Raw genomic sequence first — 19,715 nt, 5'->3', positions numbered from 1 at the left:
CCTTTCCTGCAATTTAAATGCATCTGAAAGCACAGAAAATGCATCAAAACATGTCCAGGAGTGTTTAAACCCTAACCCTAACCCTAGCTCGGGTACTTATAGAAAAAGTTTCAAAATCCCGGCATCAAAACACTGTGCTAAAAATCTTACCCAATTGACTCCAGATCACTCAGAAATATTTAATCTAGCAGTGTTGGCGTATAATAAATGTATCTAATGTGAATCTGTTTTAAATTTCCACTATTTCTTCTTTTTGTAACCTGCATCAGAAATAAAGTATAAAATAAGCATGTATTGTTCCACGTACAGGTTCGGATTACAATTGCCACTAAAGCTTACCCCAAAACATCTTTTGTAATAGACTGAAATGCAAAAATAAGTGAGATTATCATGCAGAAAGTGTGTTTGCAAACTTTTGATATTTGACCATTCTTGATTGACAGGTACATGGCTTAGCAAAAACTGCAAAATTGGGCAAAATTTATTTGTTGAGGAAACAACAAAACAACACCTTTCCTGCAATTTAAATGCATCCGAAATCACAGAAAATGCATCAAAACATGTCCAGGAGTGTTTAAACCCTAACCCTAACCCTAGCTCGGGTACTTATAGAAAAAGTTTCAAATTCCCGGCATCAAAACACTGTGCTAAAAATCTTACCCAATTGACTCCAGATCACTCAGAAATATTTAATCTAGCAGTGTTGGCGTATAATAAATGTATCTAATGTGAATCTGTTTTAAATTTCCACTATTTCTTCTTTTTGTAACCTGCATCAGAAATAAAGTATAAAATAAGCATGTATTGTTCCACGTACAGGTTCGGATTACAATTGCCACTAAAGCTTACCCCAAAACATCATTTGTAATAGACTGAAATGCAAAAATAAGTGAGATTATCATGCAGAAAGTGTGTTTGCAAACTTTTGATATTTGACCATTTTTGATTGACAGGTACATGGCTTAGCAAAAACTGCAAAACTGGGCAAAATTTATTTGTTGAGGAAACAACAAAACAACACCTTTCCTGCAATTTAAATGCATCCAAAAGCACAGAAAATGCATCAAAACATGTCCAGGAGTGTTTAAACCCTAACCCTAACCCTAGCTCGGGTACTTATAGAAAAAGTTTCAAATTCCCGGCATCAAAACACTGTGCTAAAAATCTTACCCAATTGACTCCAGATCACTCAGAAATATTTAATCTAGCAGTGTTGGCGTATAATAAATGTATCTAATGTGAATCTGTTTTAAATTTCCACTATTTCTTCTTTTTGTAACCTGCATCAGAAATAAAGTAAAAAATAAGCATGTATTGTTCCATGTACAGGTTCGGATTACAATTGCCACTAAAGCTTCCACCAAAACATCATTTGTAATAGACTGAAATGCAAAAATAAGTGAGATTATCATGCAGAAAGTGTGTTTGCAAACTTTTGATTTTTGACCATTCTTGATTGACAGGTACATGGCTTAGCAAAAACTGCAAAATTGGGCAAAATTTATTTGTTGAGGAAACAACAAAACAACACCGTTCCTGCAGTTTAAATGCATCCGAAAGCACAGAAAATGCATCAAAACATGTCCAGGAGTGTTTAAACCCTAACCCTAACCCTAGCTCGGGTACTTATAGAAAAAGTTTCAAAATCCCGGCATCAAAACACTGTGCTAAAAATCTTACCCAATTGACTCCAGATCACTCAGAAATATTTAATCTAGCAGTGTTGGCGTATAATAAATGTATCTAATGTGAATCTGTTTTAAATTTCCACTATTTCTTCTTTTTGTAACCTGCATCAGAAATAAAGTAAAAAATAAGCATGTATTGTTCCATGTACAGGTTCGGATTAAAATTGCCACTAAAGCTTCCACCAAAACATCATTTGTAATAGACTGAAATGCAAAAATAAGTGAGATTATCATGCAGAAAGTGTGTTTGCAAACTTTTGAATTTTGACCATTCTTGATTGACAGGTACATGGCTTAGCAAAAACTGCAAAATTGGGCAAAATTTATTTGTTGAGGAAATAACAAAACAACACCTTTCCTGCAATTTAAATGCATCCGAAAGCACAGAAAATGCATCAAAACATGTCCAGGAGTGTTTAAACCCTAACCCTAACCCTAGCTCGGGTACTTATAGAAAAAGTTTCAAAATCCCGGCATCAAAACACTGTGCTAAAAATGTTACCCAATTGACTCCAGATCACTCAGAAATATTTAATCTAGCAGTGTTGGCGTATAATAAATGTATCTAATGTGAATCTGTTTTAAATTTCCACTATTTCTTCTTTTTGTAACCTGCATCAGAAATAAAGTATAAAATAAGCATGTATTGTTCCACGTACAGGTTCGGATTACAATTGCCACTAAAGCTTACCCCAAAACATCATTTGTAATAGACTGAAATGCAAAAATAAGTGAGATTATCATGCAGAAAGTGTGTTTGCAAACTTTTGATATTTGACCATTCTTGATTGACAGGTACATGGCTTAGCAAAAACTGCAAAATTGGGCAAAATTTATTTGTTGAGGAAACAACAAAACAACACCGTTCCTGCAATTTAAATGCATCCGAAAGCACAGAAAATGCATCAAAACATGTCCAGGAGTGTTTAAACCCTAACCCTAACCCTAGCTCGGGTACTTATAGAAAAAGTTTCAAAATCCCAGCATCAAAACACTATGCTAAAAATGTTACCCAAATGACTCCAGATCACTCAGAAATAGTTAATTCAGCAGTGTTCATGTATAATAAATGTATCTAACTATGAATCTGTTTTAAATTTCCACTATTTCTTCTTTTTGTAACCTGCATCAGAAATAAAGTAAAAAATAAGCATGTATTGTTCCATGTACAGGTTCGGATTACAATTGCCACTAAAGCTTACCCCAAAACATCATTTGTAATAGACTGAAATGCAAAAATAAGTCAGATTATCATGCAGAAAGTGTGTTTGCAAACTTTTGATATTTGACCATTTTTGATTGACAGGTACATGGCTTAGCAAAAACTGCAAAATTGGGCAAAATTTATTTGTTGAGGAAATAACAAAACAACACATTTCCTGCAATTTAAATGCATCCGAAAGCACAGAAAATGCATCAAAACATGTCCAGGAGTGTTTAAACCCTAACCCTAACCCTAGCTCGGGTACTTATAGAAAAAGTTTCAAAATCCCGGCATCAAAACACTGTGCTAAAAATGTTACCCAATTGACTCCAGATCACTCAGAAATATTTAATCTAGCAGTGTTGGCGTATAATAAATGTATCTAATGTGAATCTGTTTTAAATTTCCACTATTTCTTCTTTTTGTAACCTGCATCAGAAATAAAGTATAAAATAAGCATGTATTGTTCCACGTAGAGGTTCGGATTACAATTGCCACTAAAGCTTACCCCAAAACATCATTTGTAATAGACTGAAATGCAAAAATAAGTGAGATTATCATGCAGCAAGTGTGTTTGCAAACTTTTGATATTTGACCATTCTTGATTGACAGGTACATGGCTTAGCAAAAACTGCAAAATTGGGCAAAATTTATTTGTTGAGGAAACAACAAAACAACACCTTTCCTGCAATTTAAATGCATCCGAAAGCACAGAAAATGCATCAAAACATGTCCAGGAGTGTTTAAACCCTAACCCTAACCCTAGCTCGGGTACTTATAGAAAAAGTTTTAAAATCCCGGCATCAAAACACTGTGCTAAAAATCTTACCTAAATGACTCTAGATCACTCAGAAACATTTAAAGTAGTAGTGTGGGCATATAATAATAAAACATAGTTTTGTCTGGATTGAAATGCAGAAAAAAACCCCAACCCTAAACCCAATCCAGACAAATGGTTGAAAGCTATTTAAACCGTGGATTCCTAAAATCAATGAACCAAGTAAGATGGGGTAAATGGTCCCCTTTCATCTGACACCCTTTTATATCCCCATGGTTCATTAAAAAGGTTCACTTTCGTGGTAATGCATCTTTTTCATCACACATATTTGTTCTTTTGTTTTATTTCTCAGAATTTCCAATCAATCCAACTTGAAAGAAAACTGTGATCCTATTGTGTGCATTTAACACGGAGAACAGGAGGCACTTCAGTACGTTAAGGATTGTGGGAGGGATGGACAAGCTTGTGAAGGTGATACAGCGTTTTCTTTCGAGAAACGATGGGAGGAGATCCTCAGAGCAATGGGCTAGATGTGTGTAAACTCTCACTTTTTATTGCCGGTATGCTCTTCAGGTGTCCACCTCTGTGGAAGAGAACGGTGCGCTCACACTCACCAGAAGCGACTCTCCATTCTCTGCCGATGAGTTCCTCCGCCCTGAGAGCCGACCCTGATTGCCCATGTTGCCTGAACTCAGAGGGGGTACTGCTGGAAGAGATGAAAGGCAAGGCTGTTCCACACACCTCCTGAAAAGTCTGGACCCACTCAAGGTATCATTTAAATAAAAGGGTAGTACAGTATGACGTAGCTTTAAGATTGTAGCAGAGAAGTGAAGGTGGTATCAGTATGACACAACGGAGCAGACGGGAGGGTAGTTTTGGTCATGGCTGGGTTCTGCAAGTGAAAACCCTGACTACAGCAGAACCCAGAGTTCTACAGCCAAGACAACTTACTGTAAATACCTGCTGTGCCACAAGCAACAGCAATCATCTTATTCTAATGTGGGTGTGAGAAATAAACAGTACTTTTACTGGATTGAACTGCGATTTGTTCTAGAGAATTCATATTTTGTAACAGATACTGCATGACTGTAACAATCACTGTCTTATTAATAATTCATCACTGAACATGGAATGTCTCAGGAGAATTAATGTTTCATAGTTTCTTATTTTTAATATATGTAATGCATACTGTAAACTATTTTAGCTTTGTAAGAGCAGCATGGTTCTGCATAATGTTTGACGGTGAATTGTTTTTAGAAATGCAAGTCATGTGTTTAGACTTGACAAGACATAAATAAAAAACTTCATTTCAGGCAGACAGACCTGTCTTCCGTGTTTGTTGGAAGAATGGAAAATAAAACCAGGCTATTAAACACATACAGTATTGTACATATTACTCAATAAAAACAAAATGACATCAGAGGCTATTTTGTAGTAGTGGGTGAGTCCGGCCAGCACTCTGATTCCCTACCACCTCACCTGCAGGCAGGGACGTTTTCTGTACCACCACCTCTGGCAGCCTCCAGGTGGCGCTGTCCTCATCCCAGACAGCCTCTCGACGCAGGCGGTCCACATTGCTATAGTTGCAGTCGCGACGGATGAGCGGCTGCACGCGCTCCAGGATCTGCTGCAGGAGCTGAGCCTCGCGCTCCAGCCGGCGGATGGTAGCCAGGTAGTCGATGCGCTCCAGCTCAAACTCGGACTGCAGGTCCTGGATCTCGATCCGCGCAGCCTTCAGCTGGACAGAAAGAGTCAAAAGTAAGGTTAAAATCCCCATTTCAGCATTACGCAGAAATGAATCATTCTGATTCTTATACAGGGGGTCTGAATGAAATTGTTAATGTTCTATGAAATTACCAGTAGTGAATAAATTGTTAGGGCAGCATAGTGGTGCAGTAGTTTAGATAAGATAAGATCACTTTATTGACCATATACAATTTCTTGTTTTATGAATTTGTCTTTTTGCATACCATAACTTGCTCTCCATGAGACACACAGACAGGGAGAGAACCTTGGGGTCAGAGCGCAGGGTCAACCATTTATACGGCGCCCCTGGAGTAGCTGGGGTTAAGGGCCTTGCTCAGGGGCCCAACAGAGTATTTTTACCAATTTACCAATTTAGAAAAAGGCAAACTATTCTATGATGAATAGTTAAGAGTGCAGAATTTAAATAAGATATGTTTTCTTAAAAATGTACAATGTAAGAACTTTACAAAGTAATACTTAATTTTGTTTGCTTTTTTTGTTCCGTTTTTGCCACCACAATACAAAAAATATTGCTGCTCTGGAATCTGTCCAGTGAACAGTAACAAAGGGCTCAAAGGAATGTTCTAAAATAATTAAAATCTTTTTAGTCTTGAACAGAAAAGATGACTAATTCAAGTATAGAAATTCTCAGATGCAGGTGACAGAAGTCAACCCTATTGGGCGTCTTCACAGTCTACAGCAAAATGCAAAGCAAAGGAAACAAACAGAGACCAACAGTAAGAGTATTTTAAATGAAGAACGGGGAATGTTATTTTCGGTAAAGGTTGTAGAAGACTGGAACAAGCTACCCAGCCATGGTATTAAAGTCAATAACAGCTGGATGAGATCCTCATTAAATTAATTAGTGAATGAACTGGATCCCTTCATATACGTAATGTGATTTTAGATCCTTTGGGATCAAAAAGGGATATACAAATACAATTATTAATTTAAAAGACTTTGCTTAGTGGCACAGTGAACAATAACTAGAGCACATAGAATAGTAAAAGCAAAAAAAGGGAGCAAGACAGCATCGATCCAGAGGTCTGACCTTCTTCTGTGAGTTTTCCAGCAGCCTGCTCTTGGCATGCACCTCCTCCTGGATGGAGTCATAGACCTGGAGCAGCACGCTCTCGCCCTCCTCGCCGTTCTCGCCCAGCGCCTCCACCAGCTGCCTCTTCCGCTGGTCCGCCAGGCGCTGCCTCTGCCTGTGCCGCTGCCGCAGCTCCTCGTTGCGCGCCTGCTCTCCCCCGACGAACTCCTGCTCCAGCTGCTGCAGCCTGGCGGGACACAGCGCCCCCTTCTCAACCCGCTCGCCCTGGCTCACGAGCCGCGCGCCCTGGCTCACGAGCCGCGCGCCCTCCCGCTACCGTGTATAACACTCCCCACAACCATGCCAGCCAGCAGCCATATCACCCTGCAGTTCACAGCTGGCAGCCCACTGAAGCTCAGCAGGTGTGAGCCTGGTCAGTACCTGGATGGGAGGCCTCCTGGGAAAAACTAAGGTTGCTGCTGGAAGAGGTGTTAGTGGGGCCAGCAGGGGGCGCCCACCCTGCTGCCTGTGTGGGTCCTAATGCCCCAGTATAGTGACGGGGACACTATAAACGTCCTTCGGATGAGACGTAAAACCGAGGTCCTGACTCTCTGTGGTCATAATAATCCCAGGGCGTTTCAGGAAAAGAGTAGGAATGTAACTCTGGCGTCCTGGCCAAATTTCCCATTGAATTGGCTTCATTACTCTGCTCTCCTCCCCACTAAGAGCTGATGTGTGGTGAGCGTTCTGGCGCACTATGGCTACACATTGGTGATGATAGAGGGGATTCCCCATTACCTGTAAAGCGCTTTCAATGGAATGTCCAGAAAAGTGCTATATAAGTGTAAGCAATTATTATTATTATGCCTTCAGTGGCAATGCACTTTCTTTAAACACTACAGCCAGCTTACAGCACATCACCATGTGTACCATCATACACTTCCAAATGTACTACTTTGACACTTACTCCCCATGAATACTACACATCTAGAAAGAAAGGAAACAAATATCTATTCTAAAACCACTTTCAACAACAATATCATATTAGGGACAAAGGGCCAATGAAAGGGAGTGATCAGTGAGTAATTCTAGATACTAAAGCTCTCCAGGCACTCTAGAACCCCACACAAACTTCTGATTTCATTACAAATGTCCAGTTGATCTCTTTACCTCTCCAATGCGTGTTTCTGGTCCAGGGGTCCTGGTGTGGCGCTGGGGGGCACCTCGGTCTGCTCCTCTCCCCCAGTGGCAGTGTGCGGGGACACCTGGGGCTGGCTCACATGCACCTGGAAAAGACAGGCATGATGTCAGTACAGTCAACAAGGCAGAATCAGGCCATGTACTCAACTACTTGGCTAAAGATTATGCCACAAGTTATTGCCAAAAAATCAGGAGGCTTACATATAATGAGCATCAAAAGAAACGTAGAGCTTATAACTTTACCAAATTCTCAAAGTTATTATACGGAAAATGACAAAACCTTTTTTGTTGTAGCTACACTGACATTTTATTGAACAGACATGACATGAATCAGCTCATGATGCTGATTAACGTTTATTATCAACAAGGTTAATCAACAGGGGCTCTATTGTGAAAGTCACTGGCTGGCAATACAATTTGTACGTGAGTTCATGAGTGCTTATGTGGCAGTCAGCGTAAATCGAATGTATCAAGTGTATCAAGGTCAGTCAAGAACAAGAAATTTATCAGTGTGATGGCAAAAACATTGGAATCAATATTCAAAATCCTCATACTTTTTTTCTAAAAAACACAGGCATAGCATAATTCTTTTAATACTCTCTCTATATATATATAATATTCAAAGATAGAACATACATTTGTTTTTGTGTGAAATAAAGATTTTTTGCAATATTCTGGAAAAAAATAAGATCCTTTGAACTTCAGTAGAGTAAACCTAAACCTCTGGCAAATATTTTCGCTGATCAAAACAGATAAAATGTGTTACTGTATGTAAGGCTGTAAAGTCTATAAAGCTGTCCTGCTGTTGCAAACTGCAAACAGAATTCAAACTAAAAAAAACAAACATACAGTATATTTAAATCAGAAACATCTTGGTTCCACTATAGGGGTCTCCCTATCATTCAGAACCTTCACAGCAGATGATGAGGGAACCATTCTACCTTGGCCAGGGACTGTTCCACTCCGGTGACGTCCTGGGGGGCAGCAGTGCCGGGTCGAGACAGATCCTCATCAGCAGCCTCTACCACAGTGCAAGGGACCCCTACAGCAAGACACAAGCAGAACCTCTTCTGTCTCTTCTGTAAGTTTGCAGTGCAGACCTGAAGACCACTGTGTCTGAGTTGTGCATATACACTGCTCTCAGTTGTGCTTATCATAGCAGATCAAACTTTTTACCTTTTAAAAGTGTCATTCACTTTCAATGTCTAAGGCTTTGCAATACATGTAGTTCCAGGAGTTTCCTAAAAGGTGACAGGCAACAAACTCAGCAAGCATAATAAACACAGGGAACTGCAAGGTCTGCTTTCATGAATTGGATTCTTAAACTGGTCTGAAAACATGATGTACTGTAGCATTTTTCCCTATTAAGTACTGCATATACAAAACCATGCAAATAAGTAGAACAATTACAAAATATTGTCCTAAATTGATATTAGGCATTCAAATTATGGAAGAAGAATGAAACTAACCCCGTTCAGAGCTATCATCAGGATTTTGGACATCGGCTTCTAAGGCTCTGCAGTCACAGGGCGGTTGTCTTACCTGTACTGGAGGCTCTGCCTGTGCTTAGTGTCTGTCTACCCAGGCTGGACAGTTTGGCTTCGTAGGAGGTGCGAAGTGCAGCAATATCCTCCTGTAGCTTGGCCTTCGACTCCTGCTCCGCATCGTATTCCGCCTGCAGCCTCGCCAGCTTCTCCTCATACTCCTGCCCACACAAATGCAGAGACTCAGTTTAAAAAAATGCAGATAATTCCTTACACTTGCACAGCACTTTTCTGGACAATCTACTGAAAGAGTTATTTACAGGTAATGGGGACTCCCCTTCTCCATTATCAGTGTGCAGCCTCCACTTGGATGATGCCACAGCAGCCAAAGTGCACCAGTACGCTCCCCACACACCAGCTCTCAGAGGGGAGGAGAACAGAGTGATGAAGCCATGGTAAAGACCAGGAAGGTAATCCAGCCCGGACACTGGGGTAACAAACCTGCTGTTTTTGAGAAATACGCAGGGATTTTTAATGACCACTGAGAGTCAGAAACTCAGTGTAATGTCTCATTTGGAGGACAGCGCCTTTTTAATAGTATAGTGTCCCCATCACTATACTGGACCTACACAGACCACAGGGTGAGCGCCCCCTACTGGTTCCACTAACACCTCTTCCAGCAGCATCCTTAGTTTTCCCAGGAGGTCTCCCATGCTTAGCTGCAGGGGGTTGCCAGTTATGAACTGCAGAGTGATGCAGCTGCTGGCTATAAACGTAGCTTCAGCGAATCCCCTCCACAACAGCACTCTGCAGCAGCACATTGCTCTTCACTCTGCTGACGAGAGATTGGAGCAAAGCTGGAGATTTACAGAGGAGGAATTAATTACAGAACGACATTCCTGGAACCTGACTCAAAACCTTAGTGTTAGAATATGGGATTCCAAGAAGACATCACCAGCATGACTCCAGACAACTGTCAGGCCCCCACTAGGACACTGAGATCTGCTTCAGGCTGATTAGCAATGCAAGGCAAGGGCCCTAGCCCACCTGTTCTCTGTGCACCCCAGTGGTGGAACGACCTGCCTGCCAAAGTCAGAACTATAGACTCAATCTCCATCTTCCAGAAGAAACTGAAAACTCATCTCTACAGGATCTACTGAATCCAGAAGCACATGATTAACCCAGACTTATTGACTATGCACTTATTTTACTACTTCCTGTGCATCAAGCAGCACTGAAACTCCTTAGCACTGTGCAACATTCTAGCATGTAATTTACAATGTGCTTACTGCTTTTGTGGTTTTATTGTTGTTTTAGGTTACTGTTAGCTGCACCCTTAGCATCTTGAGCAGATGCCATTGCATGTCGCTTTGGATACAATTGTCAGTCAAATGAATACATGTATATATGTGTCAAGGTTACAAAACGCAGCAGCTACAAAAGATACTGCACAGCCTCTGGTGCAAGGGTGCACACTCTTTCCAAATAAGGAAAAAAAGTATAAAGTTTAATTGAGAAATAGACTGCCAATGAACAACAACAAAGAACACGTTACTGCACACTTCACATCAACTAAGAATTCTAAAGCTCGACAGGTAGACAGATACCTGCACTCAACAAGACAGGCCAATTCTGCAGTTTATTGGAGGACCAACAATAAGGCAGAACATGCATGCATGTGGAACCTTTATAAAACAGATACTGGAATAAGAAAAGATCAAAACAAGCACATTTCTCACAAGAATATTTCGCAGTTTAGAGATGTGAGAATGTCATCAATTCTTTTCCCACCAAATCCTAGACAGTTAGCTTCAAGGTTAAAAACATCTTGTTTTGAAAGTTTATGAAAATAAACCTTTATGTGGTATTTAAGTAATTAATTAAAATAATAAATTTAATGAACTTATTTATACTGTAAGTATATAAGTATAATATTAGTATTATACTTATAATAATAAGCAATATAATCATAATTGGATAAATAACTTAATAATCATGCACTACAGGTTTGGAAGGCAGAGACTGCATTGGAACAGCTAAAATCAGAGTTAATCAGAAACTGTCAAATAGCCCACATTGTAAAAACCAGAGGCTCTAATACAGGCAGCCAGTACAGAGGCTAAAGACTTTGCAGACTGCTCCATGATGAGTTCAGACTGCTTGGTATTAGCCAGATAATTTTTGGCACATTACCTGCCTTATCTTCTCTTTCTCGTCCTCACTGTCTGAAGCAGAGCCGGAGAAGGGCTGAGACTGTACGACACCGGGTGCTCCCGAGACCTTGCTGGCCAGCAGAGCTAAGAAGGCGGGAGAAAAATGAAACAGTTTTCTTCTGAGAAAAGAGACAGTGAAGACAGTCAGAAATCTGTGGTAATGTTCTGTTAGTCATTAAATTCTTTTTTTATACAGTGCCAAATTTGAATTTCTAATGCACACAGTATCATCATTCAGTTATTCAGGAAGCAATAAAGATACTTTGGGCTTCACTGTTTAAAATTAGACTAAAAATGGACAGTCTAGAAAAACAAAAGATAAGTGACGAACTTAGTTATACTTGACAACACTTCACAATCTTTAATTCAAGCCTCAGAAAATGCATAAGCAAAAAATTTTCCAGATGGCCTAGCTGAAACTATCCGTCTGCCATAATCTGAAACACTCCTTTCAAAAGTCGCATAGGCTGGTTCTTGTAACTGAAGGCTTACTTTCTTCAATCCTTCAAGATACATTGAAGGTACATTAGTTTCACTCAAGCTGCAGGTTGGGTTACAATTAACCAAACCTCAAAATTACAAGAAAAGTGTGACCTATTTAAATTAAATTACATTGTGCTGAACCTTGCAGTCACGGTGGAAAGCGTAAGGAGACGATCTGCTGGAAAGACTCACTGGAAATGTGAACATCTCCCAGCTGCCCGGACAGGAGAGAACGGAGCTGCTTGATTTCCTCCTGGTACTCCCGCAGGAGGGCATCCTTCGGGTCCTCATTGATGCGGGGCCGGTTCTGGATGCTCTTGGCGCGGTTGGCATAGCGTAGGGTACTCAGGCTCTCCTCGTAGTTGTTATCCGCCGGCGAGAGGCAGGCCACCATGAGGGTGCGCGTGTTGCCCCCGAGAGAGTCCTGCAGCAGGCGGGTAAGCTTGGAGTCGCGATAGGGGATGTGCTTGGCGCGCCCATCCACCAGCCCCGAGATGACATTGCCAAGCGCCGACAGGGACAGGTTGATCTTGGTGGCCTCTCGCAGCCGCTCCCCAGTGGCGCCGGTCTTGGACTGACGCTCGCTGCCAGCCAAGTCCACCAGATTCAGCTTCCCTGCCCTCAGATGATCCTTCCCGCCTGCATCTGAGCCAGCCAGGGAGGAGGGAAGAAAAAGAGTCATTAAGGTCTTTTCAGATTTGAATATACAGGAGAACATACGGGCACATATCCTTTTAGACATTAGCAATAATAAGAATGAATAATTATAATAGTGTATAATAATACACTTATATAGAGCTTTTCTGGACACTCCACTCAAAGTACTTTACAGGTAATGGGGATCTCCTCTACCACCACCAGTGTGTAGTCTCACCTTGCTGATGCGACGGCAGCCATGGTGTGCCAGTATGCTCACCACATATCAGCTATTAGTGGGGAGGAGAACACAGTGATGAAACCAGTTCATAGATCAGGGATTAGGAGGCCATGACTGGTAAAAGCCAATAGGAAATTTGGCCAGGATGCCGGGGTTACACCCCTGCTCTTTTCGAGAAATGCCCTGGGATTTTTAATGACCACAGAGAGTCAGAACCCCGGTTTTGCATCTCATCCGAAGGACAGCGCCTTTTCACAGTATAGTGTCCCCGTCACTATACTGGAGCATTAAGACCACAGGGTGAGCGCCCCCTCCTGGCCCCACTAAAACCTCTTCCAGCAGCAACCTTAGCTTTCCCAGGAGATCTCCCATCCAGGTACTGGGCAGGTTCACGCATGCTTAGCTTCAGTGGGTTGCGAGTTGTGAGTTGCTAACTTTGGAAAAACAAAGTTTTATTTGCATATCTATTCTAGGCATTCTCCTCTTGTGCTTTTATTGGGGTGCCCGTCCACGATAAAAGCAGTAGTATCAACATGGTAAGCTTTTGGGTGTCTGCAGTTACAGTTGTACAGTCTCACCAGTGTTGCAGATCTCCAGGTGAATGGTGAAGATGGAGTGGGAACGAGAGGAGTCCTTGTTCATTAGGGTGTAGCCCACTGAACGGTTTTTCCAGCCTTGATCCATGATGCGCTCACACTCCCCCACGCTGTGCACCACATGCATGGACAGATCCCGCACATATACGCCCCATTCCGGGTGCTCCTTCAGCTGCACAACACACAAGCACAGAGGGGATTGACTCTGGATCACTAAAGCACATTACAAAACACATTTTTTCCCATGGTCTTTCTGGTCATGAATTAGTCTTCAAATGACTGAGTGCATTATGGTTTTGTCTGGAAAAAATAAATAGGAAAACATTTGTCACCCATCTATCATCTAGGAAACTTGGAGAATGGCCACAAGAAGACTTGGTATTGAACAGAACTTGAAAAGGCTCTGATGGATGAATACTGCACATAGCTTGTATAATGCAAAGGAACACGTAAAAGGTTTATTCCTAGCCAAAAAGAAAAGAGACACAACATTTCAGCTGTGGAGCCTTCTTTAGGTGTCTTCAGCCTTCTTCTTTCAAAACGTTGTGTCTCTTTTCTTTTTAGCATGGAATAAACTGTTACTTGTTCCTTTGCAGCCTACAGGTACATATGCTGATGTACCTCTCTGTTTGGATAGCTTGTGTGATGGTTAGTGTACGGTGCTTATTTTCCAGTGACATAACACCTTTTAAAACGCAATTAACACTCATTGCATTTGCATTAGATCACAACTTAGTGAAAGAGATTAGTTGCTCTTTAGTGACTGGATGCTTTAAAGAACAATAATTATTAACTGTTAAAAACAATTTTGTTGAAAATGTTATAGTCTCATTTCATAATAGGTAAAAATAAATGCACAACCACACAAACATAAATCAGTTGGTAAATACTGTATTTAAGAAGTTCCAGTTTTAAAATCTCCCATATCCTAGAGTACCCAGATACATACTGTATCAGAATGTCATCACACTCACTAAAAAACATAAAAGTACCATACGTAGATTTCTGAAACCAGAAGTCGATCCATAGTATATTTTTAGAGTAGGTTATTTTTTACTGTTCTTTTCTCGCTGCTTACACTGCACAAATCACACTCTGCTGTAATGAGAACTAGTGTCTGGCCTCCTTTCAGAGTAGAGGGAGGACGTAACCTTGGAAACAGGTTTGATTTTTTGGAGCCCTCTGATGTTAAGTTGGCTGGAACTCTGAGGTAATGTCAGCACACAGACAGACTGGTTTACTAATAGTCCTCCTCTGCAATGACACTAATGCGTGTAGTATTCACCTATTACTTCTTCTCATTCACTGGTTGCCGAGGAGACAGCCATTATGCCCCCGCTCCTTGCTCTCCCATTATAACCACAGTGGTTGCTGTAGAAACCAATTGCAATGTGGATACTGCACAAAGGTCTCACTATTTGGCAAGAGCAACAGTGTACAGAAATATTCACTAAAAAAGGCCTGCAACTATAAACAAAGCGAGCTTTCAACGAAGTGTCTCTTTCCAGACAAAAGGAAATGTGACCTTACTGGCTTCCTTTTAAACATGTGGCTCACTGCAATAATGCTTACAAGTTACATTAATGCGTTTTCGCAATCCACTTCTTTCCAATCCAACTAATACAGCTCTCCTGTCTTTTGATCCCCATATAAAAAAATCTGATTAAGAAAAACATATTTCATCTTGAAAAGAGTACCTGCATCGGGCAATTTCTATCAGTGTCCGGTGCGGAGTACCTGAGATATGGATTTATAACATCAAGGCTTGATTTCTGCAACACTTTACTCAATGGCTCCTAACACTCTTCTCAGAAAGTTGCAATATTTCCAAAAATCTGCAGCTGGACTCTAATTCACACCAGACCTTGGCATTATATCACTCCTACACTTAAGCCTCTATGTTGTTTGCCTATGAAGTATCATTTTCAATAAAAGATCTTGTTACTGACTTTTATGGCTTTAAGCAATCTGGCTCAGAGAGTAGGAATGTGATCACACTCTCTGAATTCTTTCATGTTCACACATTCTGTGGAGGTGGGTCCTTTGGTCACTGTACCCAGGACTGTACCTTGGACATTTGGTGACCATGCTTTTACTGTTTCTGCTCTGTTGTTAAGGATTATTATTATTATTGACCTTGCTGTACAAAAAATCTGGATCCCAATCTTAGAACAGAGCTTTGACATTTATCCAATCTGCCTTTGTTTGTTCAGAATGCAGATCTCACTTGATGGGTCTTCAGCAACAGTCACACTTACTGTTCTTGTATGGACAAGTGTTAAAACCTAATGCTACTAATTAACCTCCGTGGTACACATGATATGAATCAGTATGTGTTGACATACAAGATCAGGTAAATATTCCCTGATTTTAATTTCCTTTATTATCATATAAAAAGACAGGACTACCTGGGGACCTGATTCAAGAATTCAGAATTGTTAAAGGAATTGACAAAGTCAACCCAGGGGACAATGGAATCAAAATCAAAGGACATGATCAGAAACTATGTGGAACTGCAATTAAAACTGAACAGCAGGACTCCCAAAGGGAGTATTAAACTACCCAGCCATGCAGTTGTAGCCAATACCCTATGAACTATGAACTTGCTTAATAACCAATGTTCTGCTTTACTTCACATTTGCCTGGCATGTGCTCTAGGTATTTACAACACAATTCGCTTCAGAAAAGACTTGAAAGATAAAGTATTATGAGGCAACTGAACAACATTGCTTAAAATTCTAAGGTTATGCTTTTCAATGCTTTACAAATGGCATTGAGTGCACTGATTGATGTCAATATCATTCTCTTACATGTCTTCTGCCAAGCATTAGCTATTTAGCTATACTGTATATTTATTTCTATTTTTAACAAATATTTTTTCAGTTCCTTGCATCTAAAAAATACAACATTATTAACATTTCATTATACAGCCAGCATGGACACGGACAGATGGATTAGAGAGGTCCTCACCTCCAGTTTCTGTTTGGTGTCGTTTCCCAGGAGGTCTCGAATTTCCTCATTGTAGATTTCAAGGTAGGAAGCTCTTACAAGGAACTTTGTATTTTCTGCACACTAGTGTGAAAAAAGTAAAAGAAGAGATTGAGAATTTTCTGTTTGAAATCGCCCCACCAAGTTTAACATGCAATTTTTCCTTTAATAATGAAACCAAACCATCACCAGATGGGCCAAATGGCTTACTCTGGTTTGTAACTTGTCTCACGTTTGTACTGTATGAATATCCAAAGCTACCAGAGTGGGACAGGGAGCTTACAGGAAAGTAAACTCCCCTGTGTACAGCAGGACTGTATTGTATAGCCTCATCTCAAACAGTGCATAAGTCAGCTATTGTATGAGTTAAAAAGATCATTTGACAGAAAACAAACCAATATCTTTTTCGTGGACAAAACCTCAGGAAATATATGTGATCAGCATGTCCACTTCTGGTCCCAGGCTTACAACATTTTAGGTCTCTTTAAAAGCACAAATACCTAAAAGGCTTGAAGAACTTGTTCAGTTGTTGTCCAACTAACTCATCGAGCTAACTGAGGCCATTAAGAGCTAAGCTGGAATGAAAGCCTATTGAGACACCAGCTCTCCAGGACCAGTGTTCGGCACCCATGTTCTAGATTGCAAGCCCTATATGCAAAATGATAGACTAATGCTTAAAGTTGTGATCGCAACCAAGCTCTGCCATACACACTAGGCGTAATGACATTCATGTAACACATGAACATGTAACACAACAGCCATCAAGCTAATCATTAGTGTTAAATATTTAATATGTAAATCCCCTACTGTGAACTGTGCAATAACATGTAAAGTAAGTAAGTCCATACTTGAGCGTAGAAGCTAATTAACTGAGAGGAGAGCAATTCAAGGTACAGTACCTTTCTCAGGGCTGATACATAAGTATCAAATTCCCACCATTTCAGTTATGACATCTGAGTCCTTAACCACTACTCTGTGTTGCACCTACTGTATATCCTTAAGTTGTGAATTGAAATATAACCATAACACTCTAGGTACACTTGTGGGAAACATCACTCTCTGCAAAGCAATGAAAGGCACATGGCAAGACTAATAAACAGGGGACCGTGCTAATACACTGGGGGTAGCTTTGTTCTACAGCAGGGATGGAAATTCTCTGTCCCCAGGTGCTACAGAATCCTGTGGTTCGATTCTAATTTTGATTTTAATCACTTGAGCGAAGCATTAGGGCAAGAAGCCCAATCAGCGCTTTCTTCAGCAGCGGCTAATTCGCACGTAAGTCCTGCAGGGCTAGAGTTGCCCCTCCCTGGGCTACGACACACGGGCATGAAAAGACAGAATATGCAGTGACAAGGAGTCAGGGGTCTGCGTCTGCACCTGTATGCTCTCAAAGATGTGCTCGAAGGCTCGGGGTATCACACCTCTCTGGCTGGGGGGCTCGGGGACCCCCTGCATGGTGAATGACTTGCCACTGCCTGTCTGCCCATAAGCGAAGATGGTCCCATTGTAGCCCTCAGTCACCCCCTGGCAACACAAGACAGGAAAACCATTAAAACTCTTACTGTAATGGAAATGGCAAAACACTCCTCATCTCTTTTGCTTTAATTTCACCGATCACTTGAGTTAGTCTTGTCTGATTTCACTTGTGTCTTTTATTCACCCCTCCATCCATTTCCTAACTTCTTAAGCCAATACAGGATCGCAGGGTTGCTGGAGCCTATCCCAGCAGGGCAGGGGAAGCTCTGGATGGGATGCCAGTCCATCACAGGAGACACAGACACAAACAGAGACACACACAACCTACTAGCATGTTTTTGGACAGTGGGAGGAAACCAGAGCGCCCACAGGAAAAGCTTTTATTCTGTGGAATAAAGTACAGGTTACATAGTCAAACCGAGACAAGGTAGCATTTCAAGTCAAGTGCTGGCAAAGTTAAGACAGAGGTTACAGCACATCCAAACAGCAGGCAAGCTACAACACACTGAGGTCGAGTGAAGCACAGGGCAGAATTACATTTCACATTGTCACTTTCTCCCCCTCTGAGCCCAAACTTGCAATTTAGGGGATTTTCAGGGTCATTTTGGGAAGAATCCATAGCAGAAAAGTGATGCAGTCAGTGATGCAGGTGACAAGGAAGTCTTACTCTGGTGTTAGGCTTTTCCTGTGAATTTACAACCTATTTATTTGTCTAGCAGTAAATAAAAATACTCTCTTTAGATTTTAAATTATTATTACTATATTGTAGATACAGGCCTGTATATGATTACAACAAACATTGTAAATGATCTATATTAACTATAATTAACGTAGTAGGTGTTTGTTTTGGCAAGCTGTTTGCAGCTGCGCTATTGTTCTTTTTTGTTAGTAGACAAAATTAACTATGCATCAGCTGTCAAAGAGCTCGATCTTCATCTTGCTCTTAAAGGAACGTACGGTATGAGCCTCATGTTGTCGTGACGCACGGATACTCTCGGTGGCCAAGAGAAGACACCAGTGCTAACTGTACCTCCACCAGCGGATAGGCGATCTCATTGTACAGCTGCTCCGTGGTCTGATCGCTGAAGTAGGTGCCGTCGAAGGTGAACTGTTTGGGCGGTTCGTCGGTGGCTCCCGGCTTCTGGATGAAGCACTGACAGAGGCTGGGGTCCATGGTCACCACCATCTTGCAGTTCAACGCCTTCTCCCGGTCGTTCATCGGTCGACACCGGACCACGACTTTCACAGACTCCGAAGCCATTCTGCCCCCCGGCGCTGCGTAAAACGGAGCTACTCGAACTGGCTAAATATTGGACCGACGCGCGTTTAAAAAAACATTTTTTTTTCTGATGAATCTGCCGCTAGGATGTGCATCCACTGTGTATTTTCGCGAGGAATCGGATTAATATAGTGAAAAAATAGTACCGATAAGCTCAGTAATTCTAAATATATAAACAGTTCATTTTATATATATATATCAAGAAACAAAGTTTTTATACACTAGACTATACGTATAGAAAACTACCAATCTCGGTACAACTCGGTATACAGTCAGATAAATCCTATCATGATAAGATATATATATATATTTCGCTTTGCTTTTTTAATAACAGTATTTAATTCACGAACTATAGCTCACGTTCACCATTTTAAACGAGTACTGTGCGAACCTCGCTCATATTCCTGTAGCCCGACATTACTGAAGCTAATGCATGCATTCTAAAGGAAAACCATCTTTTTCATAAGTAATAATCAGCTTTTTGCAACATGCATTTTGTTTAATGACAACGTTCAGACAGCAAGACTATCATCGTCCTTTCATGACAACGTTCCGACAGAAAGATTATTATCCGTTCATCACCACCTTCACTGCGTTTTCATCCTTAATAGACGATGCGGCCGTTCATCTCCCCATATATATATATAAACCATGTGGTTTTACGTCTTTA

The 19,715-nt window shown here is 41.0% G+C and overlaps 1 protein-coding gene across 1 annotated transcript in view; it reads right to left on the bottom strand.

The window, feature by feature from the left end:
- Positions 1-19,027, bottom strand: part of kif17 (kinesin family member 17) — a 304,613-nt gene extending 285,586 nt beyond the window's left edge. The window contains exons 1-12 of the mRNA XM_088938025.1: positions 18,797-19,027; positions 17,668-17,814; positions 16,273-16,374; positions 13,285-13,474; positions 12,022-12,474; positions 11,327-11,430; positions 9,192-9,354; positions 8,591-8,691; positions 7,620-7,735; positions 6,468-6,696; positions 5,150-5,408; positions 4,285-4,376 (exon numbers count right to left, since the gene is read on the bottom strand). Coding sequence (XP_088794151.1) covers positions 4,285-4,376; positions 5,150-5,408; positions 6,468-6,696; positions 7,620-7,735; positions 8,591-8,691; positions 9,192-9,354; positions 11,327-11,430; positions 12,022-12,474; positions 13,285-13,474; positions 16,273-16,374; positions 17,668-17,814; positions 18,797-19,027 — 2,187 coding nt within the window. The remainder of the gene's footprint in view (positions 1-4,284; positions 4,377-5,149; positions 5,409-6,467; positions 6,697-7,619; positions 7,736-8,590; positions 8,692-9,191; positions 9,355-11,326; positions 11,431-12,021; positions 12,475-13,284; positions 13,475-16,272; positions 16,375-17,667; positions 17,815-18,796) is intronic.
- Between the last annotated feature and the right edge of the window lie 688 nt (positions 19,028-19,715).

This window comes from Atractosteus spatula, chromosome 20 (assembly GCF_055471065.1).
Source record: "Atractosteus spatula isolate fAtrSpa1 chromosome 20, fAtrSpa1.hap1, whole genome shotgun sequence".
Lineage (NCBI taxonomy): Eukaryota > Metazoa > Chordata > Actinopteri > Semionotiformes > Lepisosteidae > Atractosteus > Atractosteus spatula.
Note: the sequence above shows the minus strand (reverse complement) of the source record. Positions and strands in the feature narration are given on the sequence as shown.